We start from the raw sequence: 18,837 nt of genomic DNA on the forward strand, positions 1-18,837 counted from the left end.
TTATATGATACTACTACTATTATACTATTATGACTTTATATTATTCCCCGAAAAGCCCAACCCACTAATCTGAGAATTACACTTTCAGCAAGATCAGCTTATAAAGGGAAAACACACCTTAAGTTTCAAACTATTTATTCTTGTGTGAAAATTTATAGATTTTTTTATGACACGATCAAAAATCCCCAAAACAAGTCACTCAGGTGGTGAGTCTGGTCGCGTTGCCGACGGTGCCCCAGTCCAATCAAACTAATTTGTGTGTATACCTTCACTATCACAAAGATCTACTTAGTGTTGTACATAAATCTTCTCAATATCCTTTAAATAACACTCTTTAACTGCCACAAATCATAAATTAAAATCTAAATTTGACTTGCATTCCTTAAATTATTTCATGTAGGTCGATAAAAACGTACTTTTACATATTTACAAAACTATACACATGCACCTTTACTACATTGACTTTTTACATATATGTATATTATCTATAAACGCGGCCACTCGGACATGGCCCTAGAAAACACCCTTTTAACACAGACTGTGCTTCTCTTTTCAAATTTGCACAAACCATTTTTCAGTGAGAGACAGACACAAATAATCAGCATTTTTCTAGTGGCTTAAACATCACACTAACCACAAACTGTAGCTGCACCAAGAGTTTAGGATACAGTTTCACAATATGGAAAAAATAATATAGACATGTCATATCTGGACTGACCTTTAGCCAAACAGTATGATACGATATTTCATTCATCTTGAAAAGCACATGTCTGATGTTTCAACTTTGAGACTTTTCTAACATACCTGCAAAAATATTTGTAAAAAGCCGCAGAATAAGGCCAAACATTAGATTCATAATCATTTTGGGCTTTTTGTGTCACATTTGTCATTAATTGTGCTCATGAGCCAAAATATCATCAGTGTGTCCAGATATGACATGCGCTTCATAAAAAACATGAACCGTTGCATTCCTTGACACAAGGAGCCAATTCAATGGCCAACACATTATAAATACTTTGAATCAGACAATGACATTTATATATTTACAGTTTTCAAAAAGAAACAAGATCATGATCACACTAAAACAGTGGTATTAAGACATTTTGAATGTGACACAGAATGGACAAATAAATCTTTGACAATATCATCAACCTTAATAAAATCTTCTCAAATAAGGCAATCCTTTTCTATATAAAACCGTCAAAAGTTATATTTCATGACCACTGTTTGGAAAAAGTCAACTTCAGGAGTCTGTGTTACAAACTGAAGTCATATAAAATTGGAGGGAGTGAAGTCTATGTTTCCTCTGACATTGTTCAGATGCTTTATGGCGCGGTTGTAGGCCGTGTGCACAGACTTACGAACACTGGGCTTCTTTCCCTCCATTAATCTCAGTTTGTCCAGTGTGTCGTCCGCCCCGAGTGGGACCAGCTTGTTTCGCGGGAGCCACTGCCTGAAAATCAACATGAAGCTTTTAGACAAAAGGGTCATCATGATGCAGTGTTTCAGCCTGATTAACTCTGTCTGTCTGGTCTCACCACGTCCTTTTGGCGTCAAAGAACAGCACCAGGAAGAGCCTTTCCTCTCCTTCCGTCTCTCGGCCCTCGCCGAGCTTGAGCACCTCCACAGGAGGCACGGGAATAGGGATCCCATTGTGGAGCAGCCCTTCCTGGGGCATGTCTGGGTCAACAATCTGCAACAAAAACTCATGTCAGTGAATTACTGCCCTATGGAAAAGGCCACCACTCTCTTTCTCCTTCATGTCAACTGCAGAACATACAAAATCCGCAGATAATATCAAGCCAGTTCTCACCATTGCTGGGTATGAAGGGTACCCCCTGGATTTGGCCCAAACTAAGTCCAGAGGTGTCAGCTCTGAATCATTTCCTGACGATAGTGAAGACTGTCCTGTGAATAGGACAATGTGGCAATTTTAGGACCATTCAAAATACAGACAAATTTAAAACAGCGGCTTGAAGACAGATATTGCAGATGTTCAATACACACCACCAGAGATTTCTCCATTTTCAATCTCAGGGACTTTAGCCAGAGCTGGTTTTCCTCGGCTGCGTTTTGGAGGAGGACTGTAGCTGCAACATCCACAGATCAAGAGCCGGTTCATATTAATTAACTAACCCTCACTTCACTTTAACTGATAACTTACTCTTCTTCTTCATCATCATCTTCCTCTTCTTCTTCCTCTTCTTCATCATCATCATCATCTTCTTCTTCATCTTCTATGGAGCAGTGCTTTCCATTGGTCAGACCTGACATAAACATAAACATAAACTCAAATATAGTCAACAGCCTGGATTTCTCATTTCTATATTCATACCTTCTTTATTAAGAATTGGAGATTTCTCTGCTTCTTTGTCGAGGCTGTGACCTCTTGACCTCAGGTGGTGTGGTGGAGAGGGTGGCGTGGGAGATGGTGTTGGGGGTAAGGTCACGTTGGTTAAACTCAGTAATTCTGGGCAGGCTGGAGAGCTATCAAGTCCATTCATTTTCCCTTCAGATTCATCCCCATTTTGTTGCACCTTGTTTTTTGCCAACCGAACTCCATTTTTGGCCTTTTTGAAGAGCACGGAGGTCCGCCGCCCGACTCCGACCATAGCCTGAGATGGTGGTGTACCCAGGGGTGTGGCTTCATGCACTGCTTCCTGTTGAGATGACCGTGTCTCCGCTACCTCTGCCTCATCCTCCCCTTGGCTTTTGCTGCCGCTGCGAGATGATCTCTGGCGTTTGTAGGAGCGGCCAGGTGACCTCCGTCCCCCAGAAACAATGCTCAGGTCGGGAGGCTCAAGTGGGGCATCGCCAGGGAGCGGCGATGACACGGGACAGGTGAGTTCAAGTACAGGAGGTGTATCATCTAGAGAACAGAAAGCAGGATTCATTTGGTTCTCTGGTGGTTTGGATGCAGTTCCCAACAGTGCAAACTGTGGTCTTTAGGCAAGACAATTCACCTAATTTCCTGAATGTGGTGTGCAAGTGAGTGATTGATGTTGATCGGCCGGTGCAAGATTGGTAGTCATGTACTCGTTCGTCAGAATCCAGGACGTTTTGGCAAGCTATGAATGAAGAAAGGTCTACTGTGGTGTTTTATTATTAATATTAATATGCTCATTCTGACCAAATGCTGAGCAAGAGCCACACTTCTTTTAGCACAGTGGTTAGCACTTGTGCTTCACAGCGAGAAGGTCCTGGGTTCGATCCTCGGGCGGGCCTTTCTGTGTGGACTTTACATGCCCTTTACATCCCCTACCACTAAAAACATGTATGTAAACTGGGGTTACATACGTAGCTTACCACCACCTTGCGAGGTGTGAATGAAGAACAAATCTCCGATACTGTGTGAAGCTTTGCGTGACTTGTGTTATGTGAAAAGCTCTTTACAAATAAGCTTCGATTCCATTCCAAAAAGAGATGCGTTTCATAAAAACTCATCACTTGTCTTACACATGGCATATTCATATCGTCTTTTTTCACTGATACTGTACATGTTATTAGAAATATGCCTGTTTCCCTTGTTGTGGATATTGCAAGTTATATACTGAACACTTTATGTACATTACCTGGATTTGAAATGTCCTTGTCCTCAGTCCTGTCTTTTCTCTTTCTTCTCCCTCGATCCTTCACTGGCAACTCTTCCTCCTTCTCCTCGTCAACCTCCTCTTTCTTGTCATTCCCGTTGAACATGTGTTGTTGGCTCATCTTCTGTCGGAGCGAGTTGATCTCTCTCCGCAGTAACCGAATGCGTTTGGTCCGACCGCCGCTGGTTTTCATCGACGTTACCATGTCTAATTTATCCAGTAAAACCTTTAGCTGCTCCTCTGTCGTCAAGTGCAGTCTGTTCTCAGGCTCCAGCAGGGAGTCAACTAAAACAATAGAAAACAGACTTACACAGCTTATATAGACAGCTCTACGTGCACCACTGTGAAGATGCATGCCAATTATCACAGAAAGTATCTTCCATTTAAAGGCACAGTGGTGTCTTCCAAAACCATTCTCCTGATCTACACAGAATTCCTGCTATTGAGTGATTCTACTGTATATTAATTTTTACAATACGAGACATCGCTGCTATGCAAAAACGTCCATCCCCATTTTAAAGAGCTTGAGACGGTTTTTGACAAGAATGCTTAAATACCTATTCATTTATCTTACCATCATCCCATGTGCATTTATAGAAGCCAGGTTTGTTTGTCTCCTCTGGTAGGTGCATCCCGGTGCTGGAGTCCAATCCGTTGCTTTGAAACTGCCTTTGGGCTTGTCTGAGGATAGCACCCCCTATGTCTTTCATCTGTAATGCCGTCTTATGGAACATGGTGTCCTTGGAGTTGTACTTGAGACAGTTGGTGATCATGAGCTCAAAGTCCTTCTCCAGATCTGAGATGGTCGCGTAGCTGTGTGCCTCCAGCTTGGTTCGCATTGTGGCCAAGTCCATGGGCTGGGAAACAAACTCCAAGTAATCTGGGACCTCAATTGATCATAGAAAATTATCTTAGCTTATGGCAAATTAGTCAAAGTTTATGCTAACACACACATGTATAAAAATGTCTTCACCAACCTCGGAAAGATTGACAGGCTGCGAGAAAATTTTACTCGTGTCCTTCTCTTGAAGTTGGTCCAAAGTGGCTCGAAGGAGCACCAATGCCGGCGTCAGCTTTAGCTCCAGAGCAGCGTGTTGAATTTTCATCTGCGCAGAAGAAGTGATATGCAGATATAAAGACAGAAAGATGGCGGTTCTATACATGTACTGAACGTCTTTTAGTACAGTGAAATTATGGTACTGAAATTGTTGAGTTACTTTGAATCACTAGCATGAATCACTTGCTCATCAGTCAAATTCTGGTGGTCGTAGCTCATATCTGCCTTGGTCTGATTGATGGACAGCCGATCTCATAGAGCTTAAATCTTCTAACACATTCTCGTGAGTGAAGTGTCTTTCCCAAGGGCACAATGTCTGTAGCAAGCAATATTAGTTGTATTGCGGTAGTGAGGAAACAATCAACTGGCGATTGTCTCTCTACCAAAAGCAATTGGAACATTCAATGCATCAGCCCTTTGACAAAGAATGTGGAGATGTCATAAATGAACAGCTCATGAGCACGACTGTCGCCTGTGTCCCACCTGTTCTCGCTTTAGCCTCTCTCGCTTTCGGATGAGCTCGATCAGAAGCCGAGCTCTCTCCAGGTCCTGCCTGAGCTTCTGCCAGTACCTCAGCTCCTCCCTCGCCGCAGAGAGCTTCTCATCCGGCTCCTTCTGTTAGACACAAAACATAGAGAGGTTTAAGAGTTAAGAAGTACTTTATACAACTGTCCAATAGTTCAAATTTGAATCACATTGTTATTAAGTCTATAGTCAATCTCAATTATTGCAAGGTGCTTTTTAACCAACAGGTGGGTCTAGAGCCAATCCAATGGCAGTAACAGCTCATGTTCCGAGGATTGGACTTTGTGGAATGAACTATTTAGTTGTAAATTGTACTGGAGTGAGAAGCATTCATTCATTGTTTAAGCTATAGTTTATTTTGCTACGTCATCTCATGAATCATTTCTAAAAGAGATTAAAAATTTAGATTGATGACTGTAAAGATTAAAAAGATATATTAACGTATATTTTTGTCATATCACTCCCCTATTAATTAACTTTGACCTGCTGTAGCAAATGGGTTTTATTTTGTCATGAGAGACATTTTAGATACAATACACGTTTTTTGAAAAATTGCCCTAAGTTCACTGTCTTTACCTGTTCAGTGGCTTTATGAGCTTGCATATGGGAGTGGAGTCGCCGTATCAAGGGCATCCCATTTCTGGACTGCCGTTTCAGTAGCCAGTAGTTATGGAGTCTCTGCATGAACTGATTCTTCCTCTGAACATTTACTCCTGTGCAGATCTTATTCAGCCTGCAAATAGAGACATGAGTGTTTTTCTTTTGTGTGAGAGGTGGTAGTTCAACACAACATCTCGGCATTCTACACTGTAACCCTCTTGTTTCTAAGATGACACTGAGAGGCAGGAAGACAGTTTATAGGTGAACACTGTTTTTGGTAAGACAAACGGAGTGGAATAATGGAAATTGTCACTAGTATAAATGATGTATCATTATCTTGAGGGATCAGATATCAGGTAGAGATTTTGTGTAGATTTTTCTTTAACAAAAAATACTTTATAAGGGATACTAATGTCTACAGTGACTAGCATAATCGGGCTGCAGCTCATTTCATGTGTGCCGGCGTGAGTGCGAGCCATTCAGGGGACACAGATCTCATCCCATTCACACAGTTCATATGGACCAGTGTAAGTGCACCTTAAGAGTATGACAATATCACTCTCTATAATCAATAAACCACCATTGACGTGGATTTATACTCTGGCAAAAAGAATAATTCCAATTTCATCCAAAGACACTATCAGACCACATAACGTACTAAATCTTTGGTGTATCAGGGTGTCTGTGATCTCTCGATTTCTTCATAGTTCATTTTGTGGCTTTGTTGTTCTTGAAGTTGTTGTTTTTTTTATTAAAAATTATGAAAATGTATGAAAAAAGAGAAAGAAAAACACTAACATGGTAATAGGATGGAAATATCCATGTACCTAATGTGTAATAACATGCTAATAAGATTGTAACTGCCGAGTACCTGATGTGCAATAACATGGTAATAGGATGGAAATTGTTTTGTACCTAATGTGAAATAACATGGTAATAGAATGGAAATTGCCTTGCATCTAATGTGTAATAACATGGTAATAGGATGGAATTTGCTTTGTACCTAATGTGTAATAACATGGTAATAGGATGGAAATTGCCTTGTACCTAATGTGCAATAACATGGTAATAGGATGGAAATTGCCTTGTACCTAATGTGTAATAACATGGTAATAGGATGGAAATTGCTTTGTACCTAATGTGTAATAACATGGTTATAGGATGGAAATTGCCTTGTACCTAATGTGCAATAACATGATAATAGGATGGAAATTGCTTTGTACCTAATGTGTAATAACATGGTAATAGGATGGAAATTGCCTTGTACCTAATGTGTAATAACATGCTAATAAGATTGTAATTGCCTAGTACTTGATGTGCAATAACATGGTAATAGGATGGAAATTGCTTTGTACCTAATGTGTAATAACATGGTAATAGGATGGAAACTTGCTTTGTACCTAATGTGTAATAACATGGTAATAGGATGGAAATTGCTTTGTACCTGATGTGCAATAACATGGTAATAGGATGGAAATTGCTTTGTACCTGATGTGCAATAACACGGTAATAGGATGGAAATTGCTTTGTACCTGATGTGCAATAACACGGTAATAGGATGGAAATTGCCTTGTACCTAATGTGCAATAACATGGTAATAGGATGGAAATTGCTTTGTACCTAATGTATAATAACATAGTAATAGGATGGAAATTGCTTTGTACCTGATGTGTAATAACATGGTAATAGGATGGAAATTGCCTGGTACCTATTGTGTAATAACATGTTAATAAGATTGTAATTGCCTTGTACCTAATGTGCAATAACATGGTAATAGGATGGAAATTGCCTTGTACCTAATGTGCAATAACATGGTAATAGGATGGAAATTGCCTTGTACCTAATGTGTAATAACATGGTTATAGGATGGAAATTGCCTTGTACCTAATGTGCAATAACATGGTAATAGGATGGAAATTGCTTTGTACCTAATGTGTAATAACATAGTAATAGGATGGAAATTGCTTTGTACCTGATGTGTAATAACATGGTAATAGGATGGAAATTGCCTGGTACCTATTGTGTAATAACATGTTAATAAGATTGTAATTGCCTTGTACCTAATGTGCAATAACATGGTAATAGGATGGAAATTGCCTTGTACCTAATGTGCAATAACATGGTAATAGGATGGAAATTGCTTTGTACCTAATGTGTAATAACATAGTAATAGGATGGAAATTGCTTTGTACCTGATGTGCAATAACATGGTAATAGGATGGAAATTGCCTTGTACCTAATGTGCAATAACATGATAATAGGATGGAAATTGCTTTGTACCTAATGTGTAATAACATGGTATTAGGATGGAAATTGCCTTGTACCTAATGTGCAATAACATAGTAATAGGATGGAAATTGCTTTGTACCTGATGTGCAATAACATGGTAATAGGATGGAAATTGCCTTGCACCTAATGTGCAATAACATGATAATTATGGTGATTAAATGGAAACATGATACACACCTAATTTTACTCATTGATCAACCCAAACCCAAGCCAAGTGAAAAACTGAAGATTACCAGAAAACAGTATTTTCTTGATAGTAATGCAGGAACAGGACTGTAAAAGTAGCATCCTTTTTACATCTAATTACCATGCTATTACTCAGCTATAAACGAAAGTGCACCTGTGAGAGGGGATCTGAGGCACCAGCAGCAGAGGCACATTGGACCGCCGCGTCCCTCCTGCTTTGGTCCCCTTCTTCTTCTGGCCTTTTGTACCTTTTTTATTCTGTGGCGATGGCGGACTCTGAGTGTAGGATCGCTGCCCCCTGTTGCCCCGCCCTCCCACCAGCCGCCCCTCCACAGACTCATCTCCTGATCCGTCTCGTCTTGCCCCGACTGGAGAATGGTGCTCACAAAACGCTGTCTTCTTCACTGAGAAAGTCGTCCCGTTCACCCCTGTCTCCCGCACAGGGTCTATCTTCATAAACAGACCGGCTTTCTGGGCGCAGGTGACATGGAAGGCCCTATAGCAGTTCGCTTTGTGGCACTGTATAGACGCACCCCTGCCCTTTTGTTTACACAGATAGCAAGTTAGCTTCCAGCGGGCTGGGGGAATGTTCTTTATCCCTTCAACTGGCTCCAAAAACACAGTATTGGCAAAGCAGACTTCCGGTATCCATATGGCACAAACTACGTGAGCCCAGCGCCCGTCACTAGTTTGCTTGAAGGCACCTCCTCGATTGGGACAGAGAACGCAGTCAACAGGGCGGGAGGGAGATTGTAGACAGCAGCGACATAGCCACTGGCCTTCTGGGACATAGGGTACGCCATAGCACTCCTGATGCACCGCAAGATTACAGATGTCGCAGAACAAAATGACGTTGCTATTTAGGCATTCGTCATCCAGGCAAACGCAGCAAAAGGCATCCTCGTCGACAGAGCATTGCGCCAAGGCTTGACTGCGGGATTCCAATATGGACTCCCTTTCCAAGCGATCGATGAGTAGTTCGAAAGTGTCCGGAGGTACTGAGGCTACACCATCGCGCACTCGCTTTTGGTTGACCATTTCTAGCCAGGCTAAGTCTTCTTCATCCAAATCGTACTCTGCTACATTGTCCTGTTCCTCACCTGTTTGTTCTATGTAGCGGTAATAAGCTGATTGTAAAGGAGGCGCATCTGAGAGGCTCACGGACTTCAGCAAACGAAATTTTGGTTCAGGCAAAGATGATTGGTGTTGGGATGAGTTTGTATTTCCTGCTTGCTGATGCGACCGCTGCTGATTCTTTCCACTCTTCTTGTTTTTATTATTATGCACTACTTTCCGACACACTCTGGTTTTGCTTTGGCACTTCTCCTCGCTGTTCTCCTTGTTGCTGTTGCACTCCACAATGTCCTGTGCAGTCATCTCATCATCAGTTATGATGGGCAGGAGGTCGGATATGTTAATGCGATGGATTCTTCCCTCTAGGTCGACCTCAACGATTTTCTGTGCCTGTGCGTAGGTGAGAGTCTCGCGGGATGGAGAGAGCTGGAGTTGGTATGGGGAAGGGGGGCGAGAGGCACCAGCGCTGCCCCTGCCCCGGCCTCGGCCACGACCTCTGCCCCGGCCCATGTTCAGCGCTGCTGTGGGCTTCTCACATTACCGCCTCTGCGTGTGCGTAGGAAGTTCACCTGCTCCTGAAATACATGGGAGAAATACGACAGAATATAACAGATTATTTGCTTGATCTGGATGGTTTTGTGACCAAAGTAACTCTTTCGTATCGGTAATGACCTCGTGCATATTCACAATAACAAGCTAATGCATACCATTGATATCATTGAATTAATTTGGAATAAGCCCAATGAGCAACTGAATAGTCTGTTGTTTACAGTTTTAGTAAAGTGATAGTTACTATTGTTCATTGTTGTCATTATAGAATATGCACAAATGAATTCAAAGGTCATGCAGCTGTTATAACTTTCAAGGTTTTCAAGTAGACCACCTTTTGTTCATGTCTAGTATGGAGAGTGGTCAGGGTTGAACTTAAAACAAATGATGTTACCTCAAGTACTCCCTGCACAAACAGTGACTAACAGCCTTGTTCCAGCACTGTTACACCATTGGACTAAACCACAGCCCGTAACAGCACCGCCCAATCACATTCTTTCTTTGTATATATATTTTTTTTTTTTTTTGCTCAACATAGTTTGGTTGCACTGCGCTAAATACCAGCCCGAGTATCTAACATCTGTCAGCCATTTTAAGCGCAGAACAGTAGAGACAACATTTGTATTGCCCGTTCATTAGCAGCCCAATAACACACGGGTGCAGCGCAGTGCGCGGCTGCCCGGTCCGCGCGGGTCGCGCGTGTGGAAATTCACTGCATGCAACACACGATCACGACATTTCAGTGCGCAACGCCTTGGCTTAGGCTGAAATTCAGAGGCTGCAGAAGCTTTGCTGATGTGATAAGGTTTCGGTCGGACAGGACACACAAGTCGTGCAACAAAATCACCGAATATCCGCTTCAGACGCAAACATGGAAAACATGAGAGACATACCTAGTAGGCGCTCCCCCGCAGTGAGGTGTCACGCGCAATAAGCACCAGGCTAGATGAGAGCCGCTGACAGACCACAGCAGACCACAGCCGAGGAGGACATGCTCATGTTAGCTTAGCTAGCCGGTAATATCTGGAGCGACAGTGTCATCTTCAACCTTCCAGTTTTGTGCACAGAGCGCGGGGAGGCGCGGCAGCTGGACCCGAGGCCATAGCAGAGGCTTGAACCTTGTGAACGATGTAGATTATTATCACCAAAATGTCCAAATCGCGAAGAAATAAAATTAATGTACCTTGGATAGGGCTAAATATTCAGTCAAGATGGCTTGAAAATACGCCCCTTTGGAAAAAAGCACACAGCCAGTCATAGGCCGTCACTTTACCTCGCGCACAACGCGCACCAACCTTTGATTGGTCAGTGCTCAAACCCGAGTCTGTGCATTAAACCAGAGGAACGAGCTGCTGTCAAAGCTTCAGATAAACAACTGGGCAGAGCGCGCACCAGCGCCTCATCTGCATATGTGCACCTGTTAGCCTCTCATTTCCAGGCCTCTTTACAACCCCCTGTTCCAATGTCTTCACTGTGCACTGAGTCTAGTGTTTTGACTCTTTTTTCCCGAACTACTGAAAGGTAAACCAACATACTGGTTTGCCTCCCAGTGACCTATAGGCTCAGTACATTAGTTTGGCCGAATTGTTTTGTGGTATAAACAGCATCTGCAGTTTGATATGAATGTTTTGCATTATGCTAAAATGTGTTTACAATATGTTTTACTACAGACTCCAGTCACTTTATATTTTAGTTATTCTGTTTAAATCATAGTGCAAAATGTTTTGATCATATTTCATTTGGGGGTTCGCCTACTCCCTCCCTCATGTCTCCCCTTTCTCCTCCCACAATCCCCTGCTGCTTCTCGGTACTTTTGAATGGTCATCACTTATGTGTGGATCACAGCTGAGCGCTCACTCCAGCAGATCCTTCAACATCACAGACTGGACTTGTATCAGAGGTATTTATAGCATCTATTAAACATATTTGGGTTAGTTCAGATCAGTTAGTCTGTATTTTCTTGCATTTTAAGCATTTTGCATATTTCAGTCCAATAGTCCTGATTTTTCTTCTTTATTTTTCAGGATAACTTCAGAATGTTACTGAGCTTTCTCGTGCTTTCTTTTGCCTTTCTGCTTGAGAAGAGGATGTGTCATGCAGGTCAGATGCCCTCTTTGAAACCTCATGATTTATCTTATTCTGTCACTGTTTATACTTTTAGTAGTGTTTTGTCATAATAATTTACTGCCATTTACATGCACAAGTCATACTATTAGTAGGTATGTTTTTTGACACAAACAAAAAAGTTAAGAAATTATAGGTTACATAACTTCTGGGAAAACATCACTGTAATTCATGCGGGACGACAACAACAATATGGCTGCTTGCAGATTTTTTTTATTTTTTTTTCTATGCTTTCACAGCTGGATTTGATCAAATGTCTTGAGCTTGAACACTCTTAAATACACAAACAGTCAAAATATTGTACTCATTTACTATGAACCCAATTCAGAAATAAGCTGCTCTGATACCGGTAAATCAAGTCTTGAAGCCAAAGAATGTTCTCGTGTCTTAGAAAAGCCACAGTTTTGAGCATCATATTATCAATGATCGCCCATGGGGATCTAGACTCCGGATTTTGGCCTTAACTCATGGTTTTTGACTGGCCTCCCGTCTCACAGCGGCACAGCTTTGAGATGTTGAATTAACATTGCTCCTCTGAAGACGTGCCACGATGCTAGCTGATTCAAATAATACATGAAAGTTAGGGCTGAAGGGCAGCGGAAGTGGAAACTACAAAGTCAGTAAAAGCCGAGACACTGGATAATGGGGTCTTTGTACTGGCTGTTGTTTAGGATAAAACCCAAGAACGCTTTGTGAACAATTTACAAGAGTCAAGTGACTACTTTGCAACTTTGGAATATAAATGGCTGGTCCGGTGGTTCGCACTTTAGCCTCACAGCAAGATGGTTCCACATTTGATTACCGGAATGGGTGGTGCTTCTGTGTGGGAATTCATTGTTCTTCCTGTTTCCTCCGGTTTCACCCAACCACGAAAGCATGTGTTATAGCCCAGGATGAATGAGAGTGTGTTGAGAGTGCAACTGTAGGAAAACAGATGCAAATTAGCCCATGGCAATAACCCCGGTGTGCCATGTTGGACAATGTGCACGGCTCCAACCAAAGAAATAAATACAATTAAGCTTCAACACACTTTTTATTTCACCTATATTCAACCAGGAATGTCCCGATTGCTGCTGGCCTCAGATTAGAACATCTTGCACATGTTTCATTTGAAATGTCTTACACACACGCTAAATTGTAAATAGTCTCAATTCATATAGTCCTTTTCCACCTACATTCGGCACTCAAAGCAATTTAGATTAAGGCCTATTCACGCTTTCATGACACTCATTCATGCACCCATGTGCGCAGACACTGAGGGCGAGGTGGTAGAAGTATCCTGCTCAAGTACACAATCATAGAGCTGGATCTGGTTCAAACTGCCAATATATGCTGTATTTGCACAACCCAGCTCTTCATATAAAGTGGAAAAAGTGGAAACAAACTGCAACAAGTCAGATTTGGAACTCTTTCTGCTTCTGTAAAGACAATTGTACTTGGATTTCAACAGCTGGTTTGGCTCACTTGCACTTTTGTCAGAGAACAATGGAAAGGTTAAAACATTGGGTAATACCAAAATGAGAAGAACTCTCTTCTGGTATTTGGACGACATCATATTTCTTTTTAACATTATCTTATTTGCTTCCCTTTTTCAGAAGACCCTGTGCTGAGAATCACTACAATACTGGTAGGCCTACTTGGAAATGATACAAAAAGCAAATACATTAGGCCGTTAAGTCTTTTATGAAGCCACTTCCTTTTGGTTTTGTGGTAAAACAAATCAATAAATAACATACAAAGAAAGAGCCTGGCGCTAAGATATAATTTTGTAAGTTGTTGTGATACAAATATTAAATTAAAAAAACTTTATCGCATTACATTAATGTCATTTAAATCATGCCTGTCCACTGCTTTCACAGTAAATTATGGCCAAATGTGCAAAAACTCTACAAAGGCAGGACAGTGGCGCCCAAACATCAGATTCAGATTTGGTTTATGGCTTTTGGAAACGTCTCCTTTTTTTCAGTTTCTTTAGAGTGAAGTATTGTATAATATGTTCAATAATATTTGAAAATATTTAATTGAAATGTTTTTTCTGCCACAATATATTGGAATAGCATTACAAATCGCATTGACCCCAATATACCTTGTGATACGCATTGTGCCGTAATTGCTTTCTTTTTGTGCACTTATCCCTCACTGTAGTATCATTATTTAAACATTTAGCCATCAGTGGTCCACTTTGCTTAGTTTTTTTTTCTTTATCGGCAGCAAAAGCCATACACCATGTCCAAAGGTGCGGAGTTTGAGGGTTTCTGCATGGACTTGCTCTCTGAAGTGGCCAAACATGTGGGCTTCCGTTACAAAGTCCACCTGGTGAAAGATGGCTTCTATGGCAGAGTGGACGAGAGTGGACACTGGAATGGCATGATCGGAGAGGTCATCCGCGGGGTGAGGACAATTAGCGCTGTATATTTTTGCAGAGATTATTTTTAATTGTAGAAAGTATTTTTTTCCAATAGTTTGTAACTTTTTCAGAGCTAATCAACCCGGCGCAACCTGATGTACTCAATTGCTTTGATGGCAAATACAATGTCACAGTCATTTTTATTCAAGGAGACTATAATGTAACATCTATAGTGGAAATACTTTCTGACTTGGTAGAACTGGAGCCCTTAGACTCAGATGGACGTATGGTTCTCCTTTGACACAGTTCTACTTGTAATGTTATAGCTTGCCATTGTTACAACACCAGCAAGGCCATATACAGCCTGCAGACTTAATGCTATCATTGTTGTACTTTTTTACACCAGTAATTGATTGCTTTAATTTGTTTTAGCTCTCTTAAAATCTCCCCCTCTCCCGCTCTGTCCTCTCTCTGCAGGAGGCAGACCTGGCCATGGCTCCCCTCACTTTGACAGCGGCTAGGGAGAAAGTAGTGGGGATGACCCAACCGTTCATGCAGACGGGAATCAGCATCCTGCTGCGGAGGGACCACTCGGAAAACCAGGGATTCTTCAACTTCCTCTCCCCATTTAACACTCAGACGTGGGTCAGCCTACTTGTGGCCTATCTGGGGACTACAGCCTGTATTTTTCTGGTTGCAAGGTCAGTCTATAAATGAAAAGCTATGGTCCAGCTCCTGTGAACATCTCAGTAACATAATGTCTTTTAACCATATTAACCTTATTAACCATACCGCCTTTGCACAGCCCGATCCCATCAGTTCTCGGAAACTAAGCAGGGTCTGGTTGGTACTTTATGGGAGACCGCTTGGGTGAATGTTAGCCTGGCACGAGCCACACTGATCCTCCATGTTAAGAGATACGGTGGTGGTGGTTAGATGCACCGATGGCACATATTGGCAGCCTCGCTTCCACAAGTCTACCCCAGAGCAGCTGTGGCTGCATACGTGGTTTACCATCACAAAGTATGGTCCATCCATCCATCCATCCATCCATCCATCCATCCATCCATCCATCCATCCATCCATCCATCTATCCATCTATCCATCCATCCATCCATCCATCCATCCATCCATCCATCCATCCATCCATCCATCCATCCATCCATCCATCCATCCATCCATCTCATCAGCTTTGCCCCACGACTCAGCTCCCTCTTCAGCACAACAGTCTGATACAGCGACCCCATCGCTGCCGACGCTGCACCGATCCGTCTATCGATCTCACGCTCCTTCCGTCCCTCACTTGTGAACAAGAACCAGAGATACTTGAACTCCTCCACTTGAGGCAAGGACTCTCCTGAAGAAGGGAAGCCACCTTTTTCCGGTGGAGAACCATTGCCTCGGATTTGGAGGTGCTGATCCTCATCACAGCCGCTTCACGCTCGGCTTCACACAACGTATAGTGTGAATTTATAATGCATGAAATTGCACAGTGACTTCGAGTGTCTGGAAAAGCACTATATGAGACCAATGCATTATTATTATTGCTAGATTGATTTGTTTGGCAGGTTGAGTCCATGTGAGTGGGATCCTCAGACTAAAAAGAACAACTTCAGCATCACGCACAGCTTCTGGTACACAGTTGGAGGTCTGACTTTACAAGGTGACAAGCAGCACTAGCAATATCTCACTATGATTTGTAGCTTGATAAAAGGTGAGAGATTCTTTAACTGCATCATGTGTGTATTTACACTTAGGGGCTGGTCCTCATCCCAAATCTCTCCCCGGTCGTGTGGTCAGCGGTTGTTGGTGGTTGTTCACTCTGTTTCTTTTGGCTCATTATTTCACAAACCTGAGCGCCTACGACTCCACTCAGTCCACGCCTGTAACCGTAAAAGGCTTTGAAGATCTGGCCAATCAGGACAAGATTGAGTATGGGTGCCTTGAGGGGTCATCTACTCTTGCTTTCTTCAAGGTGGGTTCAGATATGGAGATCGGCATTTTTGCATTGACATTTTTACAGCTCTTTCTTTGAATCAATCTGGAGGAAAAACCCACAAGAACAAACACCATGAGGACATTGTTGTTGCACATTATATAAACACATTTCATGCATGTTTCCAGTCAGCCAGTATCATCAGCATCATCAGTAATTTTGTGCTGTCTCTCGAACAGAATTCAGACAACATGATGCACAGGAGGATCTATGAGCACATGGAGAGGCGTAAGAGCTTCGTGGCCTCGATGGATGAGGGAGTGAGCCGGGCCAGAGAGGGAACCTACGCCTTCATCGGAGAGTCTGTGTCGCTGGATCTGGCTGTGGCTCGTCACTGTGAGCTGGTGCGCGCTCATGAGGTCATCGGGATGAGAGGATACAGCATCGCAGCTCCTCTCGGTAAATGGTTACTACACCAGCAGATGTATTATTATTTTTAATGATGTTTTTGATGCCTGACACTGGTTCTGACTTCTGGGTAACATTAACATTCATTTAGCATCGAAGTTGAAATACATGCCGCCTATGATTGTGCATATGACAGGTTTTTATCTGCTTGTAATTATGACTTGGTTTGATGGATAATGTCTGGGGTAAGTAATGATCATGATCGTATCTCAGTGAAGTGGTAATTTAATGAAAAGCTAGGAGGGGAAGTTAGTTTATTTAAAGATAGAGGGAGAGTTCCATCACTAATTTCTCATTGGTATAACATGTTTACCTCTATGTATGGCACTTCCTGACATGGAAGTGAAATGATAAAAAATCACAAAAAACAAAGCAAAAAACAGAAAAACGATGAAAAACTTTGAGCCATATCTGGTGTAACTGTGTGAACTGTTTTAGTTGAAATTTTGTCTAATGTGTCATTTATTTAAGGGGAGACACTACAGGCAAAACTAAATTTTTTCAGTTTTCAGGTTTGGGGCCAAATTGGTCTCTGAACATACAAGCTTTCACCCGCAAACAAAAAACACGCCTAATCTTCACAATAACATGTTTAAATATTGCGCTGATTCAATGTTCCCCCATAGACTTATATGGGACAATGCAATTTCAAGGGCCTTTTTCTCAAAACACATTTTTCTGTTATTGTGGCGACACTATGTCCACGTCAGTCGGACCTAAAGACTTCAAATTTTCCAGCCTTGGACAGAACAATATTTGGAAGTTTTTTTCAGAAGGATTTTGTTATTATTTAATCCCTAAGCCCCATTTATTGAGTTTTGAATGTAAAAAAATAAGGCGAAAATTAAATTTTTACAAATTTTTCCACTAAAAAAAACGCTTATTTTAAAACTAAACAAGAAATCCAAAATCCCCTCTGAAAACGTCTTGGTAACTCATTCATCCATAGAATGAAACCATAAATTTGAATGTAGCTCTATCCATTATTCAGATTTCGTCGCCGAACAGACGGAAATTTGGGGCATTTTTAGGCATAAAACACCTTGTTCTTATATGAAAAGATAAAATGACAGAAAACTTTAATGTATTTTTTTCTCACATTTATGCCAGTAATTTACAGCAAAAGTTTCAAATTGATATCTGTAAATATACATTTTTTTCCCTATTCACCTGCAGTGTCTCACCTTAAGGAACATAAATGCATGTATAGCAATTACCAGAACACACACCTGATCAAAAAGTTACAAAGGGTATTTTTTGAAGTGGTTGTTTTGCCACATGCCTCAGGTTCTCCACTCATAAAGAACCTGAGCGTGGCCATTCTGCAGGTGAGTGAGATGGGCCATCTGGCGCGCCTGCGCAGTAGGTGGTGGCCCAGCAGCTGTTTGGACCAGGACCAGACCGTGTCCGCCCAGGGTCCTCCGCATGGACTCAAAGGGCTGTTCCTGCTCTTGTCCGTGGGTTTAGGCGTGGGGCTCCTGCTGGGCCTCCTGGAGCTCGCCACACACAGCCAAGCCAGAGCAGTGGAACAGAAGGTATCTACTTTCATCTACTTACTACATCTACATTTCAAATCAACTTTTCCCCACTCTCTCCTTCCTACTGGTGAGCCGACTGAGAACTCTCAAAAGAAGAAGATAGCTACGCTCTGGTTTAACAAGAACTGAAATGGAACCAGACCTAAAAAAAAAGAAATAAAGGCTTGAAAATGAGGCCAGATTAACAAAAACCTGAATGACACAATCAACAAACCTATACTTGAAAAACATATATGATGTGGTTGTTATATAATCTGCAAATGTTTGTGTTCATCCCATAGAGATCATGCTGCTCTGTGCTGATGGAACAGTTAACTCTGCGCTTTGGACCCAACACGAATAAACCACAGGAGACGGGTGACAACGACAAAGACAAAGCATAAAAGCCATCAGCAAATGTATATAACATGACTGAAAAAAAGTTTACTAGCATTTACATTATTTACACTGACATACAGTATATGTGCCAAAATGACTGAAAAAATAGTAGAGTAGTAATTACAGGCTAATATTTTCTAATATCCGTGAACACATTTGAAGTGTGGTCTGTACAC

At 41.8% G+C, this 18,837-nt stretch overlaps 2 protein-coding genes across 3 annotated transcripts; one reads left to right on the plus strand and one right to left on the minus strand.

Moving 5' to 3' along the window:
* Positions 1-761: 761 nt before the first annotated feature.
* brpf3a (bromodomain and PHD finger containing, 3a) lies at positions 762-11,159 on the minus strand. 2 transcript variants are annotated; one of them, XM_079579420.1, is made up of 13 exons: positions 10,764-11,159; positions 8,402-9,896; positions 5,749-5,905; positions 5,131-5,262; positions 4,568-4,696; positions 4,165-4,447; positions 3,573-3,875; positions 2,336-2,869; positions 2,165-2,267; positions 2,008-2,090; positions 1,814-1,908; positions 1,539-1,693; positions 762-1,453 (listed from the first exon to the last, which is right to left on the minus strand). In XM_079579420.1, the coding sequence occupies exons 2-13, from the start codon at positions 9,829-9,831 to the stop codon at positions 1,270-1,272; spliced, it is 3,588 nt and encodes a 1,195-aa protein (XP_079435546.1). In that variant the 5' UTR covers positions 9,832-9,896; positions 10,764-11,159; the 3' UTR covers positions 762-1,269. The 2 variants fall into 2 exon arrangements, with proteins under 2 accessions (XP_079435546.1, XP_079435545.1); XM_079579419.1 differs by having other exon boundaries at positions 4,165-4,477.
* Positions 11,160-11,660: 501 nt separating this feature from the next.
* Positions 11,661-18,831, plus strand: grik6 (glutamate receptor, ionotropic, kainate 6). The gene is made up of 10 exons (XM_079579509.1): positions 11,661-11,770; positions 11,895-11,970; positions 13,590-13,621; positions 14,206-14,385; positions 14,819-15,042; positions 15,910-16,004; positions 16,099-16,316; positions 16,517-16,736; positions 18,033-18,280; positions 18,565-18,831. The coding sequence occupies exons 2-10, from the start codon at positions 11,907-11,909 to the stop codon at positions 18,664-18,666; spliced, it is 1,383 nt and encodes a 460-aa protein (XP_079435635.1). The 5' UTR covers positions 11,661-11,770; positions 11,895-11,906; the 3' UTR covers positions 18,667-18,831.
* Positions 18,832-18,837: the final 6 nt, after the last annotated feature.

Source organism: Gobius niger (assembly GCF_951799975.1).
Source record: "Gobius niger genome assembly, chromosome: 20".
Taxonomy (NCBI): Eukaryota; Metazoa; Chordata; class Actinopteri; order Gobiiformes; family Gobiidae; genus Gobius; species Gobius niger.

Bases quoted from the DNA above. Each gene is read 5' to 3' on its own strand.
- brpf3a (XM_079579419.1), bottom strand. From the start codon at position 9,831: ATGGGCCGGGGCAGAGGTCGTGGCCGAGGCCGGGGCAGGGGCAGCGCT. The intron at 4,478-4,567 runs GTTGGTGAAGAC...TGATCAATTGAG, and splicing joins AGCCTGTCAATCTTTCCGAG to GTCCCAGATTACTTGGAGTT. The intron at 3,876-4,164 runs GTAAGATAAATG...CTATTGTTTTAG, and splicing joins TAAATGCACATGGGATGATG to TTGACTCCCTGCTGGAGCCT.
- grik6 (XM_079579509.1), top strand. From the start codon at position 11,907: ATGTTACTGAGCTTTCTCGTGCTTTCTTTTGCCTTTCTGCTTGAGAAG. The intron at 11,971-13,589 runs GTCAGATGCCCT...TCCCTTTTTCAG, and splicing joins GAAGAGGATGTGTCATGCAG to AAGACCCTGTGCTGAGAATC. The intron at 18,281-18,564 runs GTATCTACTTTC...TTCATCCCATAG, and splicing joins CCAGAGCAGTGGAACAGAAG to AGATCATGCTGCTCTGTGCT.